We start from the raw sequence: 25,506 nt of genomic DNA, 5'->3' as shown, positions 1-25,506 counted from the left end.
GTAGGTAGTGGTGGACAGCAGGTTAGTTTTTGCTGTTCTTCTCAGTCTCCTTAACCTCCAGTGATCCTGCCCTCGCTGCCTTCATCGTATTCTTGTGCTGCTTTTGAATGTTCTCAAAAGTTGTCTGCTATTCATACCTCCCTCTTGATGATTATTTTTTTCTATTCTTTTGTTCTCATGCTCTGATTCCTTGCCCAATATTATCAAATGTCTGAATGATGAGAGATCAGGAACAACTATATTTTTTGTCAAACCTCTCCTGTATTACCTGATGTCACATTCTCTGTCCTCTCCCTTTCTTCTGAGCTGCTGTCCTATACTGTCCTCTGCTCTTTCCACTGTTTCTTCCTTGATTCTCAAGTGTAATCCTTTACTCATCCTTTCCTTTTTGTGGGGTGATCTGTTAGATCCATTAGCTGCTGGTTCCCATTGCCATACCTGAATTTTGTTTCTGAGTTCACTTTCTGATCCTGTCAGAATAGCTGTGTCTCATTGATCATGTTCCTTTGACAGCCACATTGTCACCCGTTATCATCCTTGTGCATTTGGCCTTCTTCCAGCAGAGCAGTTCAAAACTTTTCTCCTTTCTATTTTTCCTGCTCACACAGCTTACTCCTTCTTTGCTCTACCATCTCCTAAATTGTCTTGCTCTCAGTGCATGACCAGCACAGGAGCTTGTCACTTCGTTGCTGTTAACCATCTTGACTGTGTCCTTGATCTCACTTAGCACGCTGCTAAGTGAGATTGGTGTCATTTTTATATTAGGGCCTCTCCTTTATAAGTCACCTTTCTGGCTGCAGTGTATACCTAGATCTATTGGAGGTAGTCCAAAGACAGTTAGCACCACTGCACCTGTCTGTCCTGAACTCCTTCCCAGTCTAGCTGCCACATCTTGTCCAGACTGCTGAAATGTGTTAAGGTGTCTCCCACTGGTATCGTCTGACACTTTGCATTTTGCCTGGTATCAGGTTATTTATACAGGAAACTTGCTGACTTCTACAGGGAGCTAGATGCCCATATACTCTTTGTTACTTCTTGTGTTCTCCTCTACTTTGCTTCTGCCTCTGCTTCCTTCTGGTAAGTCATTCCACACTGTTGAACTGACATGATATGCCCTGAAATGGTGCAAGTAAGCTATCTGCCTAGTGAAACTAGGGTTGTGTCCAAAGCACAGGGCTTCTGCTTGACAACTGCCTCTCAACTCTGTTTGGGAGCGGTGCTTTAAATGAACTGTAAACCTTTCATTTTTGTTATATATTTTGATTATTTTTTTTTTACTACCTCTTTCTGGTGTAAGGATCTCTAAAGGGAAATGTCTTTATGAATGCAGTGCACAGGGGGATGTGAGAAGGGGGGAAAAGGAGATCCCTATACATACGCCTTACTAAATTTATGACATCTGAGTTCTGCACAAATGTTTAGATTAAATACCTTGTTAGCTTTTTTTTCTCCCTGAAAAAAGCCCAGAGCTTTGGTTCTGAGAAAGTACAGATGGTAGAGCACTTTAGCTTTAAATGATACGAATTTGGGGTTTAAGAAGCTTTGGGAGAATGAAGCAGAATAATTTATGAAAGAGTTTTGTGCTGTAATGGTATAAAGGCTGCATGCTGAAACCACCCCAATCAATGCATAAATTAAATTGTCAAAGTTTGTGCTTTATGGCAACAAAGCCAGTTTTGCATCATAAGTAAGCATACATACTAAATACAGCACTAGATGCAAATCACTTGTCTTTAATATAGTTCTTCAGAAGCTGTTGGTCTTCTCTTATTAAAAGGCATCTGCAAACATTAACTCGTTTTTTCTAAGTCTCAATGTTTTCTGACATGTTTTAGTACAGATTTCTTGTGTCTTCGCTTATCTACCAGTGGCTTAAAATAGCGGTAATTATTTCTTTTGGAAGCCCCATATAAATGATCTTTTCCCATGTGTATGTACAGGTTGTAATGTAAAACTGTTGACATCCTCTTGTCAGATATAGACTATTTAAAGTTGTCATTTTCAAAGCTAGTGAATGTTGCACAAGTGAACTTACTTCATTAAAAAGCTTGACTTTGTATCATCTTAAAGAATTTACTGTCTAACAAGCCAAGTGAAAGTCTTTTGTTGCTAATATTGAAGGACAGAGGTGAGAAGGTAGATTTGGTCTAGATTGAGGGGAAACTGGATTTAGTTTTGCATACTTGGCTTTGTACTCTATTTTCTGTGTATTCTTTTTGTTCTAGTAATCGGGTGTGTTGGTTTGAAGTGGATAATGACATGGCAGTTCCCTTCAGACCACTCGCCCATCTGGCCTCTGACTCCTTCCATTGGTATTTTTGACACAGGGCACCGTAGACTGAAATAAACCTTAGGGTGAACTAATTTCCTGATCTTTATCCGAGGATGGGCAGTTTGTGGTAACATGGTTTCTCTTGCCCAGGAGGAGTTTCTTCTGTACTTGGAACTGAAACGTATAGTCAGCTGAAGCCTGGGGTCAGCTAACATGGAGGCACAGGGAGGACTCTGTACCATACAGACTTAAAGAAGTGGCTTTAAGTTCTGGGCACAGGGACCCCAAACTAGAAGGTAGTTTAATTTGTTCCCGGCTCTGAGGGCTGGAGCAAAAATATGACGTGTAAACACATGTGCTTTTGAGCAGTGAGCTTTTTTTTTGCTGCAGTTTCTTCCTCTGTGTATATGTTTAGAGGACAGGCTGGTGTCCCCCATAAACAGCGTCAGCATGGCGGTCTGATGCTGAATGGGGGGAAGAGTCAGTTGATCCAAGTAGCAGTGAAAAATCATCCTATGGGAGATCTGAAAAACATTTCAGAGGTATAAAAAGTGTAAACTACTAATACTGTCCAAAAAACCAAATTGAAATTATGGACTGTTTGTTAGATACCCACAGTGAAAGCAGGACTTTGTCAACAAGCACTGCTAGGCACATGAGTCGGTGGGTATTGCTGAGTAAGAGGCTGAAGGGACCTTGACCTGTGAGGGGGAACCTATTGTATCTGTCAAGACCTGGTGTTGAGGGCACGTTTGGTTAGTCCCTCTTGTAAACTGCAGAAAGCATGTTAAATAGACTGAAGGAAAGAAAATACTGAGGGAGGGGAAGGGGAACATGCTGAACTTCAGCTGGTTTGATTTAACTAAAGCAGGCTGCTCTGCAGCAGTGTGAAACTCTGAAAAGATCATACTTAAACAACTTAAACACCTGAAGGAGACTCACTAGTAATCTCTTCCTAACCTCAGTCCCTGGTTTCTAGTATGTCTCTACAAACTCTGAAGTGCATCTTATGCTTTCTTCCCAGAGAAGAACAGATTTGTCCTTTGTCTTTGCTAGACGTCATTTGATTCCCAGTCTCTTCTCAGTCTGTCTCGTGCTCACAGCACTTCTCCTTAGACTCTGGCTTCTAAATTAGAACTATTTATTGATACATTGCTTTGTGAGCAAAGTAGCACATCAGTGAGCTATAGTATAATTTAAACATGTTCATAAGAACATTTTCATAACCGCAGTGCTTCTGTGGATAATTGCAAAAAAGAACTCTGCTGGTCTCTGGAAAGAGCTGAAGATTAAGGAGGCAAGTTTGTTCTTAATGTTTTCAGTGTGAGGAAGGTTAGTATCCACCTTTGGAAGAGGGTGGAGGGAGGGCAAAAGGGAGAACTTGAACTACATGATGTGTAGATTAAATACTAAGTGCTTCACTTGGGATCAGGATTCTCTTCAGTTAACTGCCAAGTATGATATCAGCATGCCTATGAATATTTAAAATGAAAACTGTTGTGTTCTCCCTCTGCTAATTCCTCTTTCATTTTGGTGAAGCTGATTGCTTCTCTCGCAGTATAACAGAATCCTTGTCAAATTAATCTAAACATGACTCCAGGTCTATGAGTACACTTATATTGCAGGCACAGAATGCATTATATATTTAGTATTTCTAAATTCTTCCACCTCCATGAAATGTGAGTAACATTTCATGTCTTTATGACCTTTACTCTAAGGGATCCTTATTCATGAAAAGTTCCTGTTGATGCTAACTGTCTGTAACAGTCTGCAAAACTGTGTTTATTATATTCTGTAGCCCACAGCTTTTACTTTAGGCTTAAGAAATAAGTTCATGCTCTTGGCTAGAAAACCTTACCTGGGATCTACAATGGACTGACAGCACTCTCAAAGGTCTGTATTGGGTTCTCTTTACTCTGTATGACTCTTGACCAGCTTTTAAGTGGAACGGTTTAGTGTGAAACTGGCATAGGCTTATAAATCTCTTCTCTGACAGGTAGTGCTATTTTAATAGCTGTTCTGGATAAATATTCTCTTGGAACCTGTAAAGGTTTGCATTACTACTGAACGTCATGTTTTTAGGTACTGTGAAATTACTTCATTAACGAAAGAAACATCCTGAAAAAACGGGAGTTCTGCAGCTTAAAGCTTCTGAAGATGTGAATGCCAAAGAAACTAATCATATTTTAAATAATTAAAATTCTTATTTCCCTCATTGTCTGATTCAAACCCTATTGAATTCAATGAGAGGTTTTCTGTAGCCTTTGAGTCATATTAATTGAGGAGATCATAAGCTTACTCACATGCAGTTTTATGAATAGGCAAGTATTGCAGATACCATCTCCCAAGCAGCAGTGGGACAATGTTTACTTTGAACACTCAGTGTTAAGGTATAAATGAACTGAAATGTTTAACTCAGTTTACATACCATGTGTTCGTCTCATGGAGACTATGATTTTTATTAAATCATTTCACTTGTCCAATCGAGTAATTTATTGATTCGTGTCACATTTTTCGTTTGAGCTTCCTTGTCTAAAATGTTTTATATTTTAGTTTAAATTGTAAAGGAAATTTTGATATGGGTCTCTTAAGAGTGTCTTCAGAAATGTTTGATTTAATGTTGGTCCCTGCTAAACACACACACACAAAAAAAAAGGACTAGATTTCATCTTTTAGATGAAAAGCAAACGGAGACTTAATCTTGCAAACACCTGACTTTGTTTACTTTTAAAATTGGGAGGATTCCTGCTGTTTTTCAGTGCTTCACAGAAGCTCTCAGAGAAATAATCCTGCAGATCACTTGCAGAATAGAAACTTTTTGAAGCCTGTGCATTTTCAGCTGCATGAAGGGCTATGCCACCACAAGAGGAACTGGACTGAAACCTAGATGAATGGCAGAGTGGGACTGGAGGGGGGAAAAAAATGCACCTCCTTTTCTCCTCTTTTGTTTTCTGTGTTCTTCCTACTTTGTCAGAGGTTGAGTATACAAAAGGAGCTGGATCTAGAAGTCAGTTATAGGTAGTGGTATGAGAAGCACTTGACTTCCTATAAATGGTTACACCTGAGACACTTAACACCAAGCTGCTTTAACTGACTTAAATGTTCTTAGCATGTTGCTCTGCATGATAGCTGTCTGGGATAAAAGGTCCATCTAACCCACTACCTCTTCTCCAACAGAGGGCAACATCACACCTCTAGTAAAGATAGATGTCTAGTGTTGGCTTCTGGCTCTTGATGTGGAGAGAGAGCTAAGGTCCAGATTCAGGACACTTAGGTGTGGAGTTATATAGTCATTGAATAGTAGCATTTAATCCCTCTTATGTATGTTTTGGAAATCATATCAGAACTTTTGAACAGCTGCTGCTGGTGTAGGAATAAAGTGTACTAACTCGCCTTGAGTGAAAGACTGCTCTTATGAGAATATACTTTAGTGCCTAAAGACTTGCCACTAACTTCAGGGCAAAAAAGAGCATATTTGTTTGTAAATGCTTTCAAGTATAACAAGTTGCCAATCCTTATTTCCAGAAGCATGAACAAAGTCCTCTTATTCCTTGGTGTACAGCCTGTAGTCTCTCTTTCACTTTCACCCAAGCTCTTGAAATCAAGGTGAAGTCTATAGCTGCCATAGTGAATCACTGTATGCAATTTCCAGTATTGAACAAGGGGAAGGAAGCTGTTCCTGGTCTTGTGAAGTGAGACTTCATATGAATGGGACTTCTTGATGTGACTGAAGCTTCATAGGAGAATGCAAAGGCATTGGGCTGCCAAATTTTACTAGCATTTGCTGAGGGGGAGTTTAGTTGTTAATGACACTGGGCAGCAGATGGTCTTAGAAGAGTTGTTAAGACACTGTGGATCGTACTGTAAATATGTGGGTGAATGGAACCAGGATGCTGACAGTTCACTCTCACAGCTCATCATGAGAAGGTGACTCGAGTGGAATTCGGTATTGCCAGAACGTGAATTTCTTGATATTTGGCAGTCTGCTATATATCTGGGAAGAACTTTGCAGTATAACAGTGGGATGGTAGTTGGGACACACTTAGTCGTGTAAAGTTCAGAACAGCGGACATTATATGCCTAGTCAACCTTGCTTGACCACTGCTGATCTTTAGACCTGAAGGTACCAAACCTGTGCAGTTTAGCTACAAGACCAGGACAGGAGTTAATTTTGGTCTTCTCTCTTTCTTTGAATCCAAGAGAGCATTCACTCATCTGAATTGTTGAACCAGAAAATAAGCTGTTACAGGAAAAAGTCCTCTCTCCCCTATCACAAGCCTGGTCTTGACCTACTCTTCTGTTTCTCCTTCTCACGAAATACCTCCAGCCCCTCCATTGAAATGAAAAAATACAATTGTGCATTAGGGCTTTTTACTTTGATTTAACAGGGTGAGACATAAAGTATTTAATCCAAATCCTTTCCTTAATTTTTAGCCTTTTTCTCATTTCAGCCTGCTTACCCATGCAGCTTTTAGTACGGCTTGAAGAAAATAATGATATAAAGATCCTAAGTGTGATTCACAAGATGAAATACAGTATGTGGGAATTATACAGATATATCAGAAACTTAGCAGACAGTGCAAGAGCACAGCTCCTCTTGTTCTCTAGGGACACTTACACATCTGTGCCCTGACAAAAGAAACCCAAATTTAAAACCTCTGATAAAGTACCCAATGGAAGCTGAGTTTTGCCCTGTGTTTGCAAGTGGGATAGTAGCCCATTGAAACTGGGGTTCTCTTTGCTGTGATCTTAAGTGCAAGTGTAATCTTCATGAACAAATCTCTGGAAGCAATTTTCTTCCTTTCTTGATGTCTAGATGTTTTTCCAGGTAGCTTCATGTGGGGTTGTGGGTTTGTGTGCGTTTTGTTGGTTTTTTTTTTGGTTTGTTCTGTTGGGTTTGTTTTTTTTTTTTTTTTAAGATGACTGTTCACCTTCTTCCTTGAAATGATTCTTCATCTCTTCACAGTCTCCTAGCTTAAGTCAGAAGTGAGGTACAAGTTTAAGAATCATAGAATGGTTTAGGTTGGAAGGGACCTTGAAGATCATTGAGTTTCAACCCCCCTGCCATAGGCAGGGACACCTCCCACTAGACCAGGTTGCCCAAGGCCATGTCCAGTCTGGCCTTCAACACCTCCAGGGATGGGGCCTCAACATAAGAATTAATTTATTCTGAAGGGGAGAAAACAAGGTGGTTTGGACAGGTGTTTGAAAGAACACATCCACTAAATCAATGTTTCTTGTTCAAGGTAGCTCAGTAACTGGGTCCAGCTTTCTGCTTGGATGTCACTTACAGTTTGGACACTGTCAGGCTACTTGGAGGGTACTTGTTCCCATCTTGTGGTCTGTTCACAGATGCAGAACAGCTTTGTGCTCCTCCATGATGCAAGAGGTCATTAGGTAACTAAATCCACTGTGAATGGGACAGACTAAATGTAGTGTGCCTGTTAACCAACACTGATTCAACTGAAAAGCTCATCGGGTATTGCTGGTTTTCCTCGCATGAGGGTAGCACTAACAAACTGTCTCTGTAGTCTGACGGTTTCTGTTGTCCGGCTTCATGGGCAAGATCAAAAAAGTTTCATGGGCTGCTTCTCTTTGTAGTGATAGTATGGTCCTTGGTGTGAGATGGACTTTTTTTAGTTGGCTTGAGAAAGGTCAGTGGCTTGGATAATGTCTTCTTAATGTCTTTATCATCTTGTGATGGTGTTCAACCTGAATAATTGAAATGCAGAATTGCCACCTGTAGGTGTGTGACTGTAGGTTTGGTAGGTCTCGCCTATGGAATGTCGGGCTCTTGTTTCAGTGTTCCCACGACAGAGCTCTGTGTTACGTTTAACATAACTTGTGATGTTAAATTGTGTTGTGTTTTTTTTTTTTTTTTCTAGGAAAGTGTGATCTCTTACACTCTCAAAAATGCCAAAACCTTCATACTAAATTTTTATTAATTGCATCAACAGTGTAACTTCAGGAGAATTGTATTTGGTCTCTGTATTTTTTAGGCTTTGACTAAACTAAAACCTGTATTTGCTAGTAATTCTGATTCCTAGTCTTGCGTAAACATAGTATCTGTTTGAAAAGAGCAGAAACATGGTTTGCCAGTCCACTGCATCTCATCAAAGTCAAATTATAAAGTCTAATTTCTGCAAGGAAAACATTTTAATACTGGTAATTACTGTTCTGGTGAAATATTGAGGCTGGAAACAGCAGAGTTATGTCAATTAACGTCCTCGGTTAGATTCTGTTAAGGAATAATTTAAAACAACAGTAGTAGTACATTACCCTTTACTTTCTGAAGGAACATAATTCTTGCTATCATTGAGTGACAGATATGCATGGATCAGTTGGAAAATACCGCAAAGGGAGGGCTTTGAAATGTTCAGATTTGCCTTAATGACTTTATAAAAAAAAAGTCTGCTAAAAATCTCCTGCAATGAATATGACCCTCAACAGTAATATTTATGTAGTGTAATTAGAGTGTTTGTTAGGGATCCCGTTATTGTTCACAGTGTAATTAGACTTATAATCTAGTAAATGTGACATACTATAATGTTCTGCTTTGTAAACATTATTGACTCCATTTTAAGACTTGAGATTGCCTCATGCCAACAAATAAAAGAAAATCATGGCCTCATAAAAACCTCCAATTATTTAGATGTGCACGCTATGGGTTCTTGATGCAGTCAAAGTTGAGACTGAACCAAGGTAAATATTGAACACAGGTGCAAGCTTCAGTGCAGGTGATTTGCCAACCTCCTTTTATATAAACCTCAGCTGTCTTCTTAAATCTCACTAAGTTTAAGGGGGAAAAGATGCAAATCTGAATAGCTTTTCAACCTCATTTGCACAGGCATATTCATATTGTGCTTCTGCCTTGTTTTTTGTGTGTTTCTAGTTAATAAGCAGATGTTGATTTGTTGGCAATCCGATGTAGCCATGTATGTATATTGATCAGTTAGTTATTCCTTCAGTTAGTTATTCCTTCATTGGAGGTAACTGAAAATGGGCTTGGCTAAACATTTCATCTTTTAGGGCTGAACTTAACTTTTTGTAAATTTTGTTGTATCTTAAACGGAAAAAAAACTTGGACGCTAGATTATTTAAGCAGTAAGCAGAATGGGCTATTGCTAAAAATGAATTTGTTTCGTGTTTGCTGTTAAAGACCTCTGATAAAACTGTTGTCTTGGTGTAACTACTTGTATCAGTCATTTTTTTCAACTCAAAATGACGCAAATGATCTGAATCTCTTAGGCTCTGCTCTTTTGAGATATGAAGTCAAGAGGACCGCCTGCTTCTCTTTAGTGTATGAGAACAGTTGTTGTCCTTGTCTCTCTCTGCAATGGTCTTTGTTAGTCAAAATATCTTAAAGTACTGGTAGTAATTTTCTGAAAAGTACACAGTGACTGCTCTCAGCAATGAGAACAGATTCCAGATAGGAGGGTTTGGGTTTTTTTTAAACTTTGCTTTTATTGCAACAGCTATTAGGTGCTGTTTCTACTGTCAGCCACTGTACAAACAGAACCAAAGACAGGTGCTAGTAGAGCATCTATAGTCTAGGTAGCTTGCTCTAATTGCAGTCTCTCACCGTGAAAACTTTCCCACAGCTGTGCCAGCAAACATCGCAGACCTGAGAAACATAGAAGTGCTCAACTTTTTCAACAACCAGATTGAGGAGCTGCCCACACAGATCAGCAGCCTACAGAAGCTCAAACACCTGAATCTTGGGTGCGTATCTTAATGCAAAAATTTGCTGTAATAGGGGTACTGTGAAATGTTGTCAAAACTGAACTGGGAACTTCTTATTTTTTGCTATTAAAGTTTCTTTTTGAAAGTGTTTGTGAGGTTAACTTGGCAGTTATGGCTTCAGAGTGTTTAGCTAGTGTCCTGGATAATCAGGTACTTAAAAGCACTCAAGCACTTACTCTGGTGTGCTGATAACCACTGAATGGCAACAGCAACTCACATTCATCTAATACTGAAGTCAAACTTCACAATTATTGAATTTTACTTCCCTAGCAACTGTCTCTTAATTCTGTGGTTGCTGTGGAAGAGCCAGGCTCTATCTTCTGTTCTGCTTTGTGTGTTGGGGGGGGGAAAAAAAAAACCCCAAAAAACAAACCAACAAAAGAACCCCCCCAAACCCCACAACCAAAACAAAAACAAACCCGCAAAAACCTAAACAAAGCAAACCCCAAAAAGCTAATGTTTCCATGATTATTTAGGACTTTAATTCCGAAGTCCCAAATTTGGGATTAAAGACATTTCAATTTCTTTTAATCCTGTGAAAGAAGCATTAAATCGTTAAATGTGGTGTGCATTTATTTCAAAGAGCTAGTATTGACTGAATTTGAGCCAGAGTCATTCAGATACTATATTCCAGTACAGCTGATGATACTTTACAATAACTACAATTGCAGAAGGCTTTCTTAAGGTAACAAATATGAAACACAGAACCTTCTTAAAACTAAGTGGGCATATTAGAGTGTAACTACTTAGAGAAACACTGGTAGGGGTAAGCTTTAGCTTTATAGGCTTGTCACAGAAAGAATGTTTGTATTTTATAAATTCAAACTTCTGAGCACCTAAAACTGAGGATGTTTTTACTGTTTTAAATACTAAATGATTTTGGCTAGGCTCTGTGTATCCTGCTTTAGATACTTTTGTAAAATGCTGATAATTGAATTGCATCTTGAACTGTTGGAATGCCAATAAATGTTTTCACGATGATCTGTCTTCTCTGGTCTTTATTTGGTCACTTTAGATCTCTAGCATGCCTTAACAACTGCTTGAACCTGGAATTGCTTTTTAGAACAAATATTAATTCATGATCAGGATTCTGTGTATCTGGGGGGTTAAATCCATACTTTTGGAATGGCATATAGAAGTGTTGCAGTGTATGGAGGGAGGAAGAAGTTGGGTTCTTTCCGTGGATTGAAGCAGTGAGAAGTGTTAATGTAGTTCAAACACTGGTCTTCGTTAATGGAAAAAAATGTAATGCAAAAGTCCACTTGGGGTTAAAACCAGCAGACGTTTAGGTCTGGCACCATGGTTGCCACCTTCATGTGTCATGTGGCCCAAGATCTTGTAGACTTAATGCTCATCCTTCTTAATCCCCTCTTTACTCATAATCTTCCAGGCACAGGATTTACAGCCCAGCCCAGGTTCTGCTTCAGAGGTCCTTGGAGTTAGCAAAGAGGAAACTGTTCTGCCCTTGTAGTTTGTCAGGGGCAGCCCAGAAACCCTCTTGTCATCTGCAGTGCATGTGTACATACAGGGCATCAAAACAGCCCTCTAGGGGAGAGGGGAAGCTTCAATAAGAGCATAGGGGAGGATTTTGGTGCAGAAGGGTCAAGTGGTGGGGTGGCAAGAGGGAAGGTTTACTGCTGCACTGAAAGCTTAAACAAACAAAAAAGAAATTTGTAAGGCAGGTGTGGCATGGTTTCTGTGGCACAGCCTCAGTGTTTGAACTTCTGCAGGGCTGAATAGTGCTGGGCAGGGATGTTCAGCTAGTTCTTTTTCCATGCCAAAGAATAGATACCATTCTGCCAGTTGTCAATAGGGAGAGCAATCTTTCTCTCCCTGTCCCTTGCTTCAAAAGGGAGGGCCATCAGGGCCACTTATTCTTTTTACTAGCGAAAAAGGAGCTGCTTTCTTTAGTCCTATTTGATATAAGGAACAACTTTAAAAACAGAGACAAGTCTACAGTAGCAATGGTGGAGAATACTTTTCTGTATTTTAATAGCTACTACAACAGTAATACCATGTGCATGTCCCTGGTAGGACTTCTTATGGGGGGCGAGGAGGAAGATGATTTCATTTAGAGATCAGCTCTGTGTAGCTAAACTCTACAGGTTCTTGTTCTGGTGGGGCTGCCTTATGCAAAAGTGGGAGAAGAAAGGTGAGGTTAGTATCTGAGAGTCTGTAAAAGAAAAGTTGTATGTGCTTCTCCTGCCTTTGCTCACATGGGTGTGTAGTCATTATGCTTAGCCTGGAGGTGCAGCTGCTTTTGTGTTTAATTCAGAGTCTAAAGAACTCTTAGAAGATGGGTTTATTAACTGTCCTACAAATTTATTTCATACTATTTATCACATAGGATAGCACAGCATTTGACAAACACTACATGGCGGAGGGAAGGCCTAAGAGATTAGACCTAGAAGTCTTTATTTTTGGGTATCCAACTTTGTCAATGCTGACAAATTACGTTACACTTCATCCATTAAGTGTCCTCTTGAATTCAGTTGTGGCTATTGCTATTTAATCACTTTTGCATCAGAAGGAGAGTCAAATCCAGAATATGTTTGGAGATAACACGTGAAAGGTCATGATTGTTTCCCATTGCCGATTGCCACATAAGAATAAAATCCAGTTCTTCAAAATAGTTACCTGTACAGGCTTTTCCTGAAGATGCCTGTCTTCTCTTTTCCACTTTTCAAATCCCGGTGGCAACTGAAGCAAGATCCATACACACAAGCTTCATGTTCGGTGTACATGCATGTTCTTTTGCTGTTCAGATGATAAAACGCCAGAGCTCTAGCTTGTACACAAGCAGTAAGGTGCTATGAATATTGTCTCCAGCTCCTTGCCTATCTTGATCATAGCAGCAGCTCTAGGGATTATCTGGATCACCTTGTTCAAGCCCTTTGAGGTCAGAGAAAAGTTAGTTTTCTGTAGCTTCTGTGCTCCAGCTTACCAGAGAAACCTCCTTCTGTTAGCTTTTCCCCAGGTTCTTCTGGCTGTTGCCAGTGGGAACTGCTATCCTAAACTCTCTAAGACAGACTGAACGAGCTATATTTAGACTAAGCCTCATCAATCAGAGGACTGACATTTTATTTACATCATGCTCCACGTGCATCAATAGTTATCCAGTGACACAAATCTGCCGTTTTTAAGAAGGGATTTGAGCAGCAATTATCAATGAACTTGAACACCCTGCAGTTGAGGTATTCCTCTTTGTATTTAGTACCATGGTAACTTATGTGGTACTGCGGAATGGCAGATGGTCAAGATGATGTGCAAAAGGGTAATTTGTAGTTTAGCTAGAAGATAGGTCACATACCAAGGACCAGGTTTCTCTGTGGCACCTCTGTCCCTTGTGTTTCATGTTTCAGGTGTGGCTGTTGATTGACTTAACAGACGGGATCCCTTGCCAGTGTCTTAATTTTTGGGTATATTTATGGGAGTGAGAGATAAAAAAAGCTCTGCATCGCCAAAGGCTTGTTCGGTAGCTTGTAGCATCAAGCCCTTTTTAAAACAACAGGGTAGTTTAGATCATGTTTTTTGGAAATGAAACTCTTGTTGCCTGTGTTATTCCTACTGGATGAAGTGAGTACTGATGTCACGTTCTGTTTTTTCTTCTTCACCTACAGCATGAACAGGTTAAACACCTTGCCAAGGGGATTTGGCTCTTTACCAGCTCTGGAGGTTCTTGACTTGACTTACAACAATTTAAATGAAAATTCTCTACCAGGAAACTTCTTCTATCTGAGTAAGAAACTTCCCTAAAAACTCTACAAATCTTCATGATAGGGTGCTTTGCTTTCTGCAGTTGAAATTTATTTGATGGAGACCAAGCTCCAACAGAATTTTTTCTGATATTTATGTTTTTCTTTGAATCTCTCTTGAATATTTCTACATAGCTCAGCAGTATTTATCACTTATATACAGTCAGCTGACACCATTGGACATGAGAAGACTTGGTTAGTAATGGTATATTAATTTTCTTCTGAGTAGTATTTCCTTGGGTCCCATACTCAGTTAAAACTTAAAACTTCATGGAAGCTTGCAAGCCTAGGGGAAAGTAGCCTGTTTTGCAAGGCAACTGTTGTGTTTTGGCTTTGGAAACAATTGAGTTCCTGATGGTTCATTACTGAAATAGTCTTAGCAGCACGTGGATGTTGAAGCGTACAGTATGTTAAAAAATATGCTAAGGTTACAAAGCTTGACACAGAAATAGTAGAGATAAGTTGACCTTTACACATGTTAAAAATACATGCTCAGAGAGTTAAAATAAAGGTATTGTAATGCATATGTGCAAAAGAGCGCATTATGGTTGCCTAAGCAACTTGAATTCTGGCACTTTCTGGATTTCTGTGATTCTGCTACCTTACCGGTCCTTTCAGTGTACTATGCTGAAGTGGCTTCAGGATCAGTGCATTTAGCTGCAAAAGTGACAGGCGAGGGGAGAGGAAGGAGTGCCGCTGTCTGAGAGATTTTGTGATTGGAACCTGGCAGAGGGAAATTTTTAAGTCAGCATTATTAAAAATGGTGAAATGAAAAGAGGGGAAGGAGGAGGAGTAGTAAACTGCGTAAGACAAATGGGATCTTCTCTCTGGTGGGGAGGAGAGGTTTTGCTGACCTGACCACCTTCCTTCCCGCTGCACCTAACAGTTCTTTGTGAGTCTCCATTCTATTTTAATTTTTTTTTTTTTTTCAAATTGTCATGTATGCTCGTTCAGTAATAGCAAGCTACATGGTTGTGCTGGGTCATCTCTTTTTCTGTGAATTTTGTAGAAATTACAATTTGAGTCTTCTGCATTGCTCTCTTTTAAGATGTCTTTCCCAGCATTAGGCTGTGCTTTCCGTAGAGCTTAACATAGATGTGTATTTGTCTGAAAAACTCAGATGATTTTTTTTAAATGTTTAGGATGCAAATTGATGTAATTGATGTAATAAATAAGAATCAGGAGTAATAAAGACTAATGACTGTATTCTGACAGCTGAGCACTGAGACTATATCCCAGAACCTGCCAGAGTCTACTATTGCAGAAATTGTTAATTGTGCCAGTCCTTTTGAATATAGATGTTTTCCTGAACTCACCAACAATACAATAAGCCAGTAAATCTAAGTTTGACCTGCTTGTTATTATTGTGAGCCCTGGGTGTGTCAAAGGCTTTTCACCAAGTCAGGGTTATTAATCAAACCTGACTCCCTTGTATTGATTAGACCTCAAATGGTTGGGTTATATGCCACCCTGTTTATATATTGCTATTTAATTTGCAGCCACCCTGCGTGCACTCTATCTAAGTGACAACGATTTTGAAATCCTGCCGCCAGATATTGGGAAGCTCACGAAGTTGCAGATAGTAAGTAATTTATCTAAATTCTTGGAAAATCAATTCACTTTTGCAATGCTTGTAGGAATAGAATCTAGTCAATTTGAGGAGTAGTAGGGTATGTTTGCAGGAATAGACCACTACACCTGGAACTGTTTCTTGTTTACCAGCAGACACTTGTAAATAAATTGGAAGAATTGAGTGTTGAGGAGAAAGGTGGGGGCAGAGGGAGTCAAGTTCTGTTTTAGGCTGCTTCATGGTAACCGAAAATTATTCTGACTACTTTATATTCACTCTTAGCTGAGTCTTAGAGACAATGACCTGATATCACTGCCTAAAGAAATTGGTGAGCTCACTCAGCTTAAGGAACTTCACATCCAGGGAAATCGTCTTACTGTGCTGCCCCCAGAACTAGGTAAGATAATGGATGGTCATTTATTTATTTGAATAATAACGATAATGATGCTCTGTGTTTCCTCTGAAATGAAATCAGTTGTTAAACTCTAGGAAATGATTATGCGTAAGTCGTCATTGCTGTTGATATTTACTTTCCCCTGATAAACACTCACTTTTTTCACTCCTACTGGATATGCAGGAGAGGCCAGAAGATGATGTGTGTTTGGTTTTATCAGCTTTTTACGTGTTACGTTTTCCTTGTGTATTGGTAAACCTGACTGCCAACTTGTATATAGCACCTTGCTTTATATAACATATCATAAATATTGGATTTGCAAAGCTATTCTTGTCTCTGGCTGGGTTTTGGGAACGCTATTTGGATCAGCCAAAAATTATATTAAGCAAAAATGATAGCAGTACAACTGGCATTTTTGTGACTGTTCCTGTAAAAATGTAAGCTTGATCAACTAGAGTAAAATATAGCTAAATTAGAAGAATTTTTTTGGTTTTCTGTTTCAGTAGTCTGCCTTTCTTACTGAGTTGGCAGCTTTTTCACTTAGAGCAGTGGAGCTGGTTGATGTACTTGGAATTTGTGATATTGGCCATTTAGATATGATTACAAGTGGCTTCTTTTGACCTATAAGGTAGAATTTATCTCTGAAACTTAAGTATTGATTTTGGTGAATTTGTATAGCAGTGTTGCATTTTATGTGAGGGGCATTAACTTCAAGAGAAGTTGTGCCTGTTTGCTCCAAGCCAGAATTTGGTTTCAGATCTTTTTAAAGTTTGTCATAAAATATTTTTGTTGGGAATAATGTAGCTGTTGTTGAAATTACCTGTTGTTGAAACACCTGTTACACAGCGTTTATTCCTTATTTCTTGTTGTTGTAGATTGTTATATAGGGAAGCTTCTTTGTTTCTACTGGTACCTTCCAAATAATAGCTCCCAAACCCCAGAAAGATAGTGACTGAAGTTATCATGATAAAGCAAAATTATTTCTTGTCACAAGAACTTGCTTTGACCCATTAGAGAATGTGGCAGCTGTGTGTATAAATGTGACAGTCTGCAATGTATACTTTTTGTTTTATGCAGCAAAGGGTCTGCTTTTTTCTATGAGATGGGGCAAGATGTTTTCTTTGACTTTTATTTGTTTACCCACCATGGGGTTTTTTTTTGCCTTTATCAATCTATATGATGCTGGGTATTTTTTTTTCCCCTCACCATTTGTAAATGAAAGTTGCTCTCATTTGCTTAATTTCAGATGTTTATTCCTTCACACAGGTATGCTTTCTTTAGCTTTTTGTCAGTCATATTTATTTATAAAGTCTCTTTCAGCAGCAATAACATTTCAGAAGCATGTAGTATCTGTAAATGTACTTTTATGTAGCTTCCTAAATTATAGCCTTGGGTTTTTTCCAGAAAGTGGAAGTTAAATGCTGCACTGAGTCTAACCACCTTCTGTGGCTAATTAAATGTTCTAAACATGCTGCTGCCTTACAACAATAACAGCAGATTCACTTTAAATGGTTTTACCATCATTGTCCAAACCAAATGGAAATATTTGCAACAAAATTCTTGCACTGCACCTGCCAAACTCAGGATGGCCAAGGGAAGCATTTCTCCTTTTAGTTAACATTTGTTTGCATTATAGAACAATATCACAATCTGGTAGAAAAAGGACTTGTAGTTGTGCCCCACCTGATCAGGGTAGGGTGCATTGACACAGCTTAAGTCCTTGTCACCTGCCTTCTTTATTACTCAAATGCTATTCTATAAATTATACTTGTCTCTTCATGTATTAATTTACCAATGTTCTGTTTAATGGTCTTATCCAAGATTCTCATTCATGATCGGTTGGCGTAATTTCTATTGCAGTCTATGCCACGTGTAGCGCTGGAATAATATGTATATAAAAAATTAAAGTAGCCGAGATTTTGGGGTATATTTCCAGAGAAGATTGCACTGAAGTCTAGATTTATAACTTGTACAACTTGCAAGCATATTTACTGTGCAAAACAATGTTGTTACTTGTTTGTTAAACATCTAGGCAAACGTTTAGGGAGGGGATTTCAGTAAACAGAGCACCAGGCTGGGCTTGGGAGGGCTTGTTTGAGATCAGGTAGGAGCAGGCCACAGGCAAGTATGAATCTACTGAATGATTAGAAAAAGTCACTTCATCTCTGCAGCCCTATTTTCCCTTCTGTGAACTAGGGCAATTTGGCGAAGCGGGCCCCTTTGCAGACTCTTTTAAATCTGCCAAGGAAGGGTGGTATGCGAGTGTTACACCCTAATGAATGGACTGCTAATTCCATAGTCGCCATCTGAGGGAAAAACAATTTTATCTTCTGCCCAAGCTCTCCCTCCTAAATTTTTAAAATTGAATTATAATGTAAGGAGAACTATCCAAATACATTGTGCTGTGCGTGTTGGATAAATAGATTTTCAATGAGCAGGTCCTATTTGCATTAATTGGAGGTACTGCTGTTCCTTTTAAAGTAAACAGCCTTTCCTCTCTCATTATCACTTTCATAATTGAAGGTGCTGAAGGCTTTTGCCTGGCTTCATTAGATGTCCATTTACCAGGGAGATGGGCACAATACAAACACCCGAATAAAACAGTGTACTTGAATGAGGAGAAAAGGAGTACAACATTAAACTGTTTTCTAAAGGTAATGGAAATAAGTGCAAAAGAAGGCATAGAGTGTAGGGTATGAGAAAAGGCCACAGACAGGCATTGGGATCACAATTTTGGAATGGAGAGAGGTACCAATAAAGAAAACCCTGCAGTCTGCTCTTAATTTCACCTGATGTGATTGAGCATGGCCTGCACCAGTAAGAGGGCTGGGGGAGATTAGTAGTATCCTCCTCCGTGTTTAGCAGATGTCATGAATACCTATCACTAATTTAAGAAAAAAATATTCTTGCCCAGGAGGAAAGGAGGGGTCTAGAAGAGTGCATTGGTGCTCTGGGTGAGGGTGCTCGTCTGTAAATACAGTATGTGTGGGTGATGAACAGAGGAAATGGCCGGGAGTAGGTGGGTGGAATTTGCAGCTTGTTTTTATCATTGTCTCTCAAAATCCCGTTCATGAGGAATGGTGGTGGGCAGTCATATATAAACTTTAAAGAGGCGCTGGCATTTTTTTCCTTAGCATTTAAAAGGTTATGTGCTGCATTGCAAGACAAATAAATCATGATTCACTGCAACAACAGAGTTGCAGTCAGTTATATAAATTGCCAAGGAAGCACTAAATCTGTCACTTTGTGTGTTCTGACCATTTAACAATTGGAACGGTGTTTGGAAAGAAAGCTGAGCAGAAACAAGAGGCACGTAAAGAGACAGATGCAATTAGTAAGATCATTGATGGTGTTTTAAGTCCATTGTATGGTCATCTGGGTGGACCCATATGCGCCACATAAAAGATTTTCTTTAAAAGATTTTCTTAGCCGAGTCAGGAATAGTATATAGTGCAGAATATTCACCAAGTTGTAGCTAAATGTAAATAGCCACCCAGAGAATGTAACTAGCTTCTCTGTAGGGTTGCGTTTCTGATGTGAAAACAAATGGCATGATTTTTAAAACCAGATTCTAATGTTGACTGTGTTTGTTACCCAGCTGCCAACACACATGTGTACGCACACGTACACGGAGTTTGCTCATGTTGATGCATGTGGGAAGAACAGTGATTTCTAAGGATGCATTTGTAATTACCATCCTCTTTTTCCAAAACTGCATGTTGGCATCAATGGCTTTTAAGTATACTATTCAATATTGTTCTGGTTTATCAAATAATTTCCTTAGGTAAAGTGAGACGCTAGCTATCAAAACTGTGACGTTAGGTACATACTTGAAAAGTGGAAAATTCAAGCTCTTTAAAAAAGAAAAAAACCACTTTATGGGGTAAGTAGCCATGTTCCCTTTTAATAACGATGAAACATTTTGTAAATTAAGTCGGTATGTCAGAATGGCTAAGTAATTCTTTCATCATTTTTTAGTTTTGAACAGGTAAATTATCTTCTGTGGATAAAGGATTGGCTTTAAATAGAAAATTCAAGGAATCCTGCCAGAAGTCTCAATATTTCCATCACAGGAAGACATTTTAAAATTTGGGCTTTTGAAATGACTCTAGAATTTGTGAATGAATATTTTATTATGCAAAGTAGTTGCTGCAGGTATTTGATCAAGTTAATATTAATCAAAATAGCGGTTTACATAGGTAACAGGCATGTGCAAACATAGGAATGACTTATTTCACAAAAGATTTTTCTCTTCTAAATATGCTTGACGTAAATGCCAAACTTTTCTTATTTCAGTATAAACTGCCACTGCACTCTGCCTGTGTCACAACACAATACCGCTCGCACCTGCAAATACAGGTCTGTGGTGCTTGTTGGAAGCCTGAACATCCCGGGGCTCTCTGGACACCAGCTGCGCGCTGGAACAACTAATTGATACCTTGCAATTTAAAAAAAAATGACATGTTTCTACTTTTGGAACTAAGGCAAAGGTGGTGTCAGAAAGTAAGGAGCTTTATTAAACTTCCTGGTGGATAAACAAAATAACTTGTTTTCTATGACTACTGATGGGAGCGATTACTAGTTAAGGAATAATAGAAAAATGTACGTAACAAAATAGGTCACAGACAGATTATTTATATAAGAAAAACATCTCTGAAAATTTGTGAATATTCTATTTGTTTTTTAGGCTTGTTTAAAGTTAAAAAAGAAAAAAAAAAACAAAAAAAACCCCAACACCAAAACCCACTACTTTTTATGTAGTTAGAAACCAGGCTGATGCCACAGAGTACTTGATGGGACCTAAGGTGTATGGGAAGAGGTGACAACTCTGTAGTTTCATCGTACACAGAAAGATGTTTTCTATAGGCCATCATTTAGATTTACACCACAGGCATTCATTTCCTTACACTGCTGTAATTCTTGCCAAACTTCCCAAGATTCAGATTTGGTCTTACATTAGTTCTTAAAATATGCAAGTCCTACTGTCACTTCTCAGATGACTACAGTGTGTGTGTAGGCTTTCCTAATGTTGACTGTACTCTGATTATAAGTACCATCAGCATAATAATGATGTTTCTGTCGGCAAATACTTCATCTGTTCTGTCAGAGCTGTGGTAGGTAAGACTACTGTAATTAGAGCCAATCTGAGTAAATGTTATATTTGTTGTTAAATTTGGTTAATTTTACGTGTTTCATAGTACTTAAATGTGGTTTCGCTCTTCTGAGTACTTGGCAACCTGTGTTTGAATGGAAGTTTCAAAGGTGTGGGGCAAAAGCAATACAGTGAATCCTTTTTGAACTCATATTTTTAAATTAACTAGATTTTGGTCTGATAGGGACCCTTCAAAGAGAGAATGCTCTGTTGAATTCCCGTGTAATTGAGAATCCCAGGGGTTTTTCTGAGGTTGGAAAAAATGTGCAATATATTTCAAAATAAATTGGGATGCTGATCCTCTAAGCCTGTAATGCTTCCTGTGCCATTAAAACGTCTTTCATGTTAAACTTCTTTGACATCGCGTTAATTCCCTTTGTTCCAAAAGCCGTCTGCTGCTTAGTGTGTTTCTTGGGTTTCTTCACTGGGAACAACACTTAGCAGTGACTGTCGGTTTACCCCTCGGTTTGTCCTGGTCAGCGCTGGACATTTGTTACTCAGAGCAGTGAAGAAATGGTTTTTCCAATACAACGTGTCACCTTTCAAAGAAAGAAATCGGTGAAACTTAGCCATACTTGTAGGTCTTCCAGTAAATCGTCTGTCTCTTACATTAGGAATGTGGCAGAAATTAATTCAATCAAGTCGTAAGTATTTTGAAATAATTTTAGAAAGAATCTCCCACATCATCCTCACAGGCAAGCTTAGGAAGTGTGGGTTAGATGAATGGACAGTGGGGTGGATTGAGAACTGGCTAACAGATAGAGCTCAGAGGGTTGTGGTTAGTCGTGCAGACTCTAGTTGGAGGTCAGTAACAAGTGGTGTCCCTCAGGGGTCAGTACTGGGTCCAGTCCTGTTCAATATATTCATTGATGATCTGGATGAAGGGATAGAGTGTACCCCACAAAATAGAGACACAAAACTGAGAGGAGTGGCTGACACGCCAGAAGGCTGTGCCGCTTTACAGTGAGACCTGGACAGGCTGGAGAGTTGGGCAGAGAAAATGAAATTCAACAAGGGCAAGTGTAGGGTACTGCAGCTGGGGAGGAATAACCCCATGCACCAGTACAGGTTGGGGGCTGACCTGCTGGAGAGCAGCTCTGTGGAAAGGGACCTGGGAGTCCTAGTGGACAACAGGATGACCATGAGCCAGCAATGTGCCCTGGCGGCCAAGAAGGCGGATTTCTAAGTGTGAACATTACCAAACCTGGACAGCATTTGGATACATGTTCTTATTTGGATCCAGCTGCGTCTATCTCAGTAGTGAATTCATCAAAACTCAGGGCTACAAAGATGATAAGGGGGTTGGAGCATCTTAGGAGGAAAGGCTGAGGGACTTGGGTCTCTTTAGTCTAGAGAAAAGAAGATTGAGGGGGGATCTTATTAATACTTACAAATACTTAACGGGAGGATGCCAGGGGGATGGGAACAGTCTTTTTTCAGTGGTGCCCGATGATAGGACGAGGGGTAATGGGCACAAGCTTGAACATAGGAAGTTCCATCTTAACATGAGGAGGAACTTCTTTACTTTGAGGTTAGTGGAGCACTGGCACAGGCTTCCGAGAGAGGTTGTGGAGTCTCCCTCTCTGGAGACATTCAAAACCCGCCTGGACGCTGTCCTGTGCAACCTGCTGTAGGTGACCCTGCTCTGGCAGGGGGGTTGGACTAGATGATCTCCAGAGGTCCCTTCCAACCCTAGCCATTCTGTGAATATAGGAAACATTTTGAAGTAAATTCTTGGGGTTTTGTCAAAATGCTGCTTTTTCTGCCATTCCCCTTAGCTACCCACACTACGGCATCAGCTGGGCTGGTTGCCTTGGTACCTGAAGGCTGTGTGTGGTGGGGTTTGGCTGTTGAAACAGTGTGATTTGTCATGAGGAAGTACAAGCCATTAGCAGCGTGTTGTTTGGCTCGGGGTGCCTTGGGTGCCACACTGAGTAAGTTCCTGTTTTGTGGCTTTCATCTGTGAATGTTAATATTATTTATTCTTTCTACTAGTTGTGAGGTTTTGTTGTTTGGAGTGATGGTAGAAATTGCCAGGGCCCTCCCTTTGTTTCCCAGAGAATTAACCACTCCTCCTATCACCTGAATGTGGTAGTGTTGTTCAGCCTGGAGAAGAGAAGGCTCCAGGGAGACCTGATAGCAGCCTTCCAGTACCTAAAGGGGGCCTACAGGAAAGATGGGGAGGGACTCTATCAGGGAGTGTAGTGATAGGATGAAGGGGAACATTTTTAAACTGGAAGAGGGTAGATTTACATTAGATATTAGGGAGAAATTCTTTACTGTGAGGGCGGTGAGGCACTGGCACAGGTTGCCCAGGGAAGCTGTGGATGCCCCATTCCCAGAAGCGTTCAAGGCCAGGCTGTATGGGGCTTTGAGCAACCTGGTCTAGTGGGAAGTGTCCCTGCCCATGGCAGGGGGGGTGGAACTAGATGATCTTTAAGGTCCCTTCCACCTCTAACCATTCTGTGATTCTGTGTGAATTTGCCCAGCCGGGTTAGGTCTATATTCTGCTTGTACTTAATACCTGAAATGTGGTATTAAGGGAGAAAGGGAGAAGTTCGGCATTTCATCCATTCTGTTGTCTTTCCCGGGCTGCTGCTTCAGTCCTGACACATTCTGGACTGAAAGTCTCCTTGTGCCAGACTCCCCATTACACTTCAGTATAATGATTCTGGCTGACCTTTGCTATGATGCTGGAATTCAGTATAAATATCTCAGGACTAAATTCAGGTTGTTTTAAACTCTCTTCTATGAAAAGTTGAGGTGGGACAGCACTGGAGAGCAAAATCCTCTTCCCGTAGAATTGTAATAGCAGTAGCTGAGGCAATACCAGTTTGCCCTGCATCACTTCACCTTTAAGTCAAGGGTAAAGAATTCAAGATTTAGTTGGTCTGCTTTTACTTCATTTCAGCTGTGGTCCTTTTGCTGAGAGTTGAAGCAAATGGAGCAGTTATTCTGGGATCAAACAGAATAATTGGAGTCTTTATTTAACCTATCAAAGGGAAGAGTGAGAGAAGACTTAGCTGACGATCCTGACTAACTCCAGAGGGGAAAGCACAGGTCATCTTTCTGCCTTGTAGATGGGCAGAAACAGCAGCAGTGTTTGAGAACTAAGGCAGTTCAGTTAAGCACTGAAATAAGAGTGATGAACCATGTGAACAAGGCACCACTGGCAGAGTGTCCATCTCCTGATGTTTTTCAGTCCAGGTGTTTTTCTGTTTGAAATGTCTTTGTTAAACTCCTCGATTACTGAACTGACAGAGATTTGCTCTTAGATGCATTCAAGTGAATGTTCAAGTTGGGGTCTAATCTCTGAACTCATTGGAAATTCTCATTTACATCTAAGAAGCTGTTAGAATAATGTGTGATGTTACAGTATCTGTACTCCTGTTTTCTGTCCCTGGAGATAACTGGGAAACTGAGGATGGGCTTAGGCCATCCTATATTAAATAATTGGGAAACTGAGGATTAGGCTTCACTGTCTGGCTTTCAGATTGCTCATTCAGCCTTCTCTTACCCTGGGGCTTCCTGTCTAACACTCATCCTTGAGGCTGCAGACATTCCTGTCTATGTGGTTGGGATAGCAGTCAGAGGAAGACTTCCAGCCTGCTTCCATCTGATGGATGCTCTGGACTATCTGTTTGGTTTATTTGTATGTGCTGAATCTGACTTGAGACTTGAACCTTTTTCCCTGTTACACAAAATCACCACAAATGCTGTTTTCGGGGTTCTCTGAAGTGCTGGTGACTCCAAGTGATACTGCTAGACCTTCTCCAGTGCAAGAATGTAGGGGCAAGAGGGCAAAAGTGTTGCAGGGATTGATCTTTTGGAGGCGCCTCAGTCTAGGTTTAGATTTACTAGTTGTTTTCTTTCAATGCATAGAACCTCATCAATAAGCAAATGTATATTTCTGACATATGCTATGGAGCTGTAGATTTGTTTATCATACTGAATATTTCTGTGTATATTTCTGTTGGTTCCAAAAAGATTGAGTCACACTTCACTTATGTACAAGAAGTCTTTGCTCTCCGTTGTCTTACTGCTCCTCTATAACTACTGCTTAAATCTACTCTCTTCTTGTTACTAATCCTTCAAAAGTGAGAGAGGTCTTCAAAGCAGAGATGATCTTGTTCATAGGAGTGATACAAGTTACCGATGCATAGCTTACATGTGTTTAAGATTGGTGTAAAGATCATTTGCTTTTGATAACGCTTTGTGATGTAGAAATCAGTATATATTTTCATCTTTAAAATAGATTTTAAGACATCATTCACAATTAATTGCTTTGCTGTCATTTTTATGACATAACAGTCATGATATTTCTTCCACCCCTACGCTTAAGCCGATTTCTCTCTCTATGGAGACAAAGCACATGCCACAGAAGTAATAAAAATTATAAGCCCTGTAGTGTAAAGGAAATCTAAAAGAAGCCAGGACAGACATATTTTTACATATAACCTAAGTTTAAATTTAGTGTAGTGGATTGAGCCCTTTCTTAGCCTTTAATAAAACAGGATTCAAGGGAATTTATGTCTAAATAAAGAAACAAAACTAATTTCACTCCTCCTGTCCTTACGTACCACAGTGAGAGAGTAAGACCTTTGTGTTGTAAAGGGAAAG

The 25,506-nt window shown here is 39.7% G+C and overlaps 1 protein-coding gene across 1 annotated transcript in view; it reads left to right on the top strand.

Moving 5' to 3' along the window:
• The window catches only part of RSU1 (Ras suppressor protein 1), a 117,580-nt gene that overhangs the window by 19,164 nt on the left and 72,910 nt on the right, over nucleotides 1-25,506 (top strand). Inside the window, exons 4-7 of the mRNA XM_009887143.1 lie at nucleotides 9,874-9,994; nucleotides 13,636-13,754; nucleotides 15,270-15,352; nucleotides 15,623-15,737. Coding sequence (XP_009885445.1) covers nucleotides 9,874-9,994; nucleotides 13,636-13,754; nucleotides 15,270-15,352; nucleotides 15,623-15,737 — 438 coding nt within the window. The remainder of the gene's footprint in view (nucleotides 1-9,873; nucleotides 9,995-13,635; nucleotides 13,755-15,269; nucleotides 15,353-15,622; nucleotides 15,738-25,506) is intronic.

Source organism: Charadrius vociferus, unplaced genomic scaffold, assembly GCF_000708025.1.
Source record: "Charadrius vociferus isolate BGI_N301 unplaced genomic scaffold, ASM70802v2 scaffold126, whole genome shotgun sequence".
In the NCBI taxonomy this organism is placed as follows: Eukaryota; Metazoa; Chordata; class Aves; order Charadriiformes; family Charadriidae; genus Charadrius; species Charadrius vociferus.
Note: the sequence above shows the minus strand (reverse complement) of the source record. Positions and strands in the feature narration are given on the sequence as shown.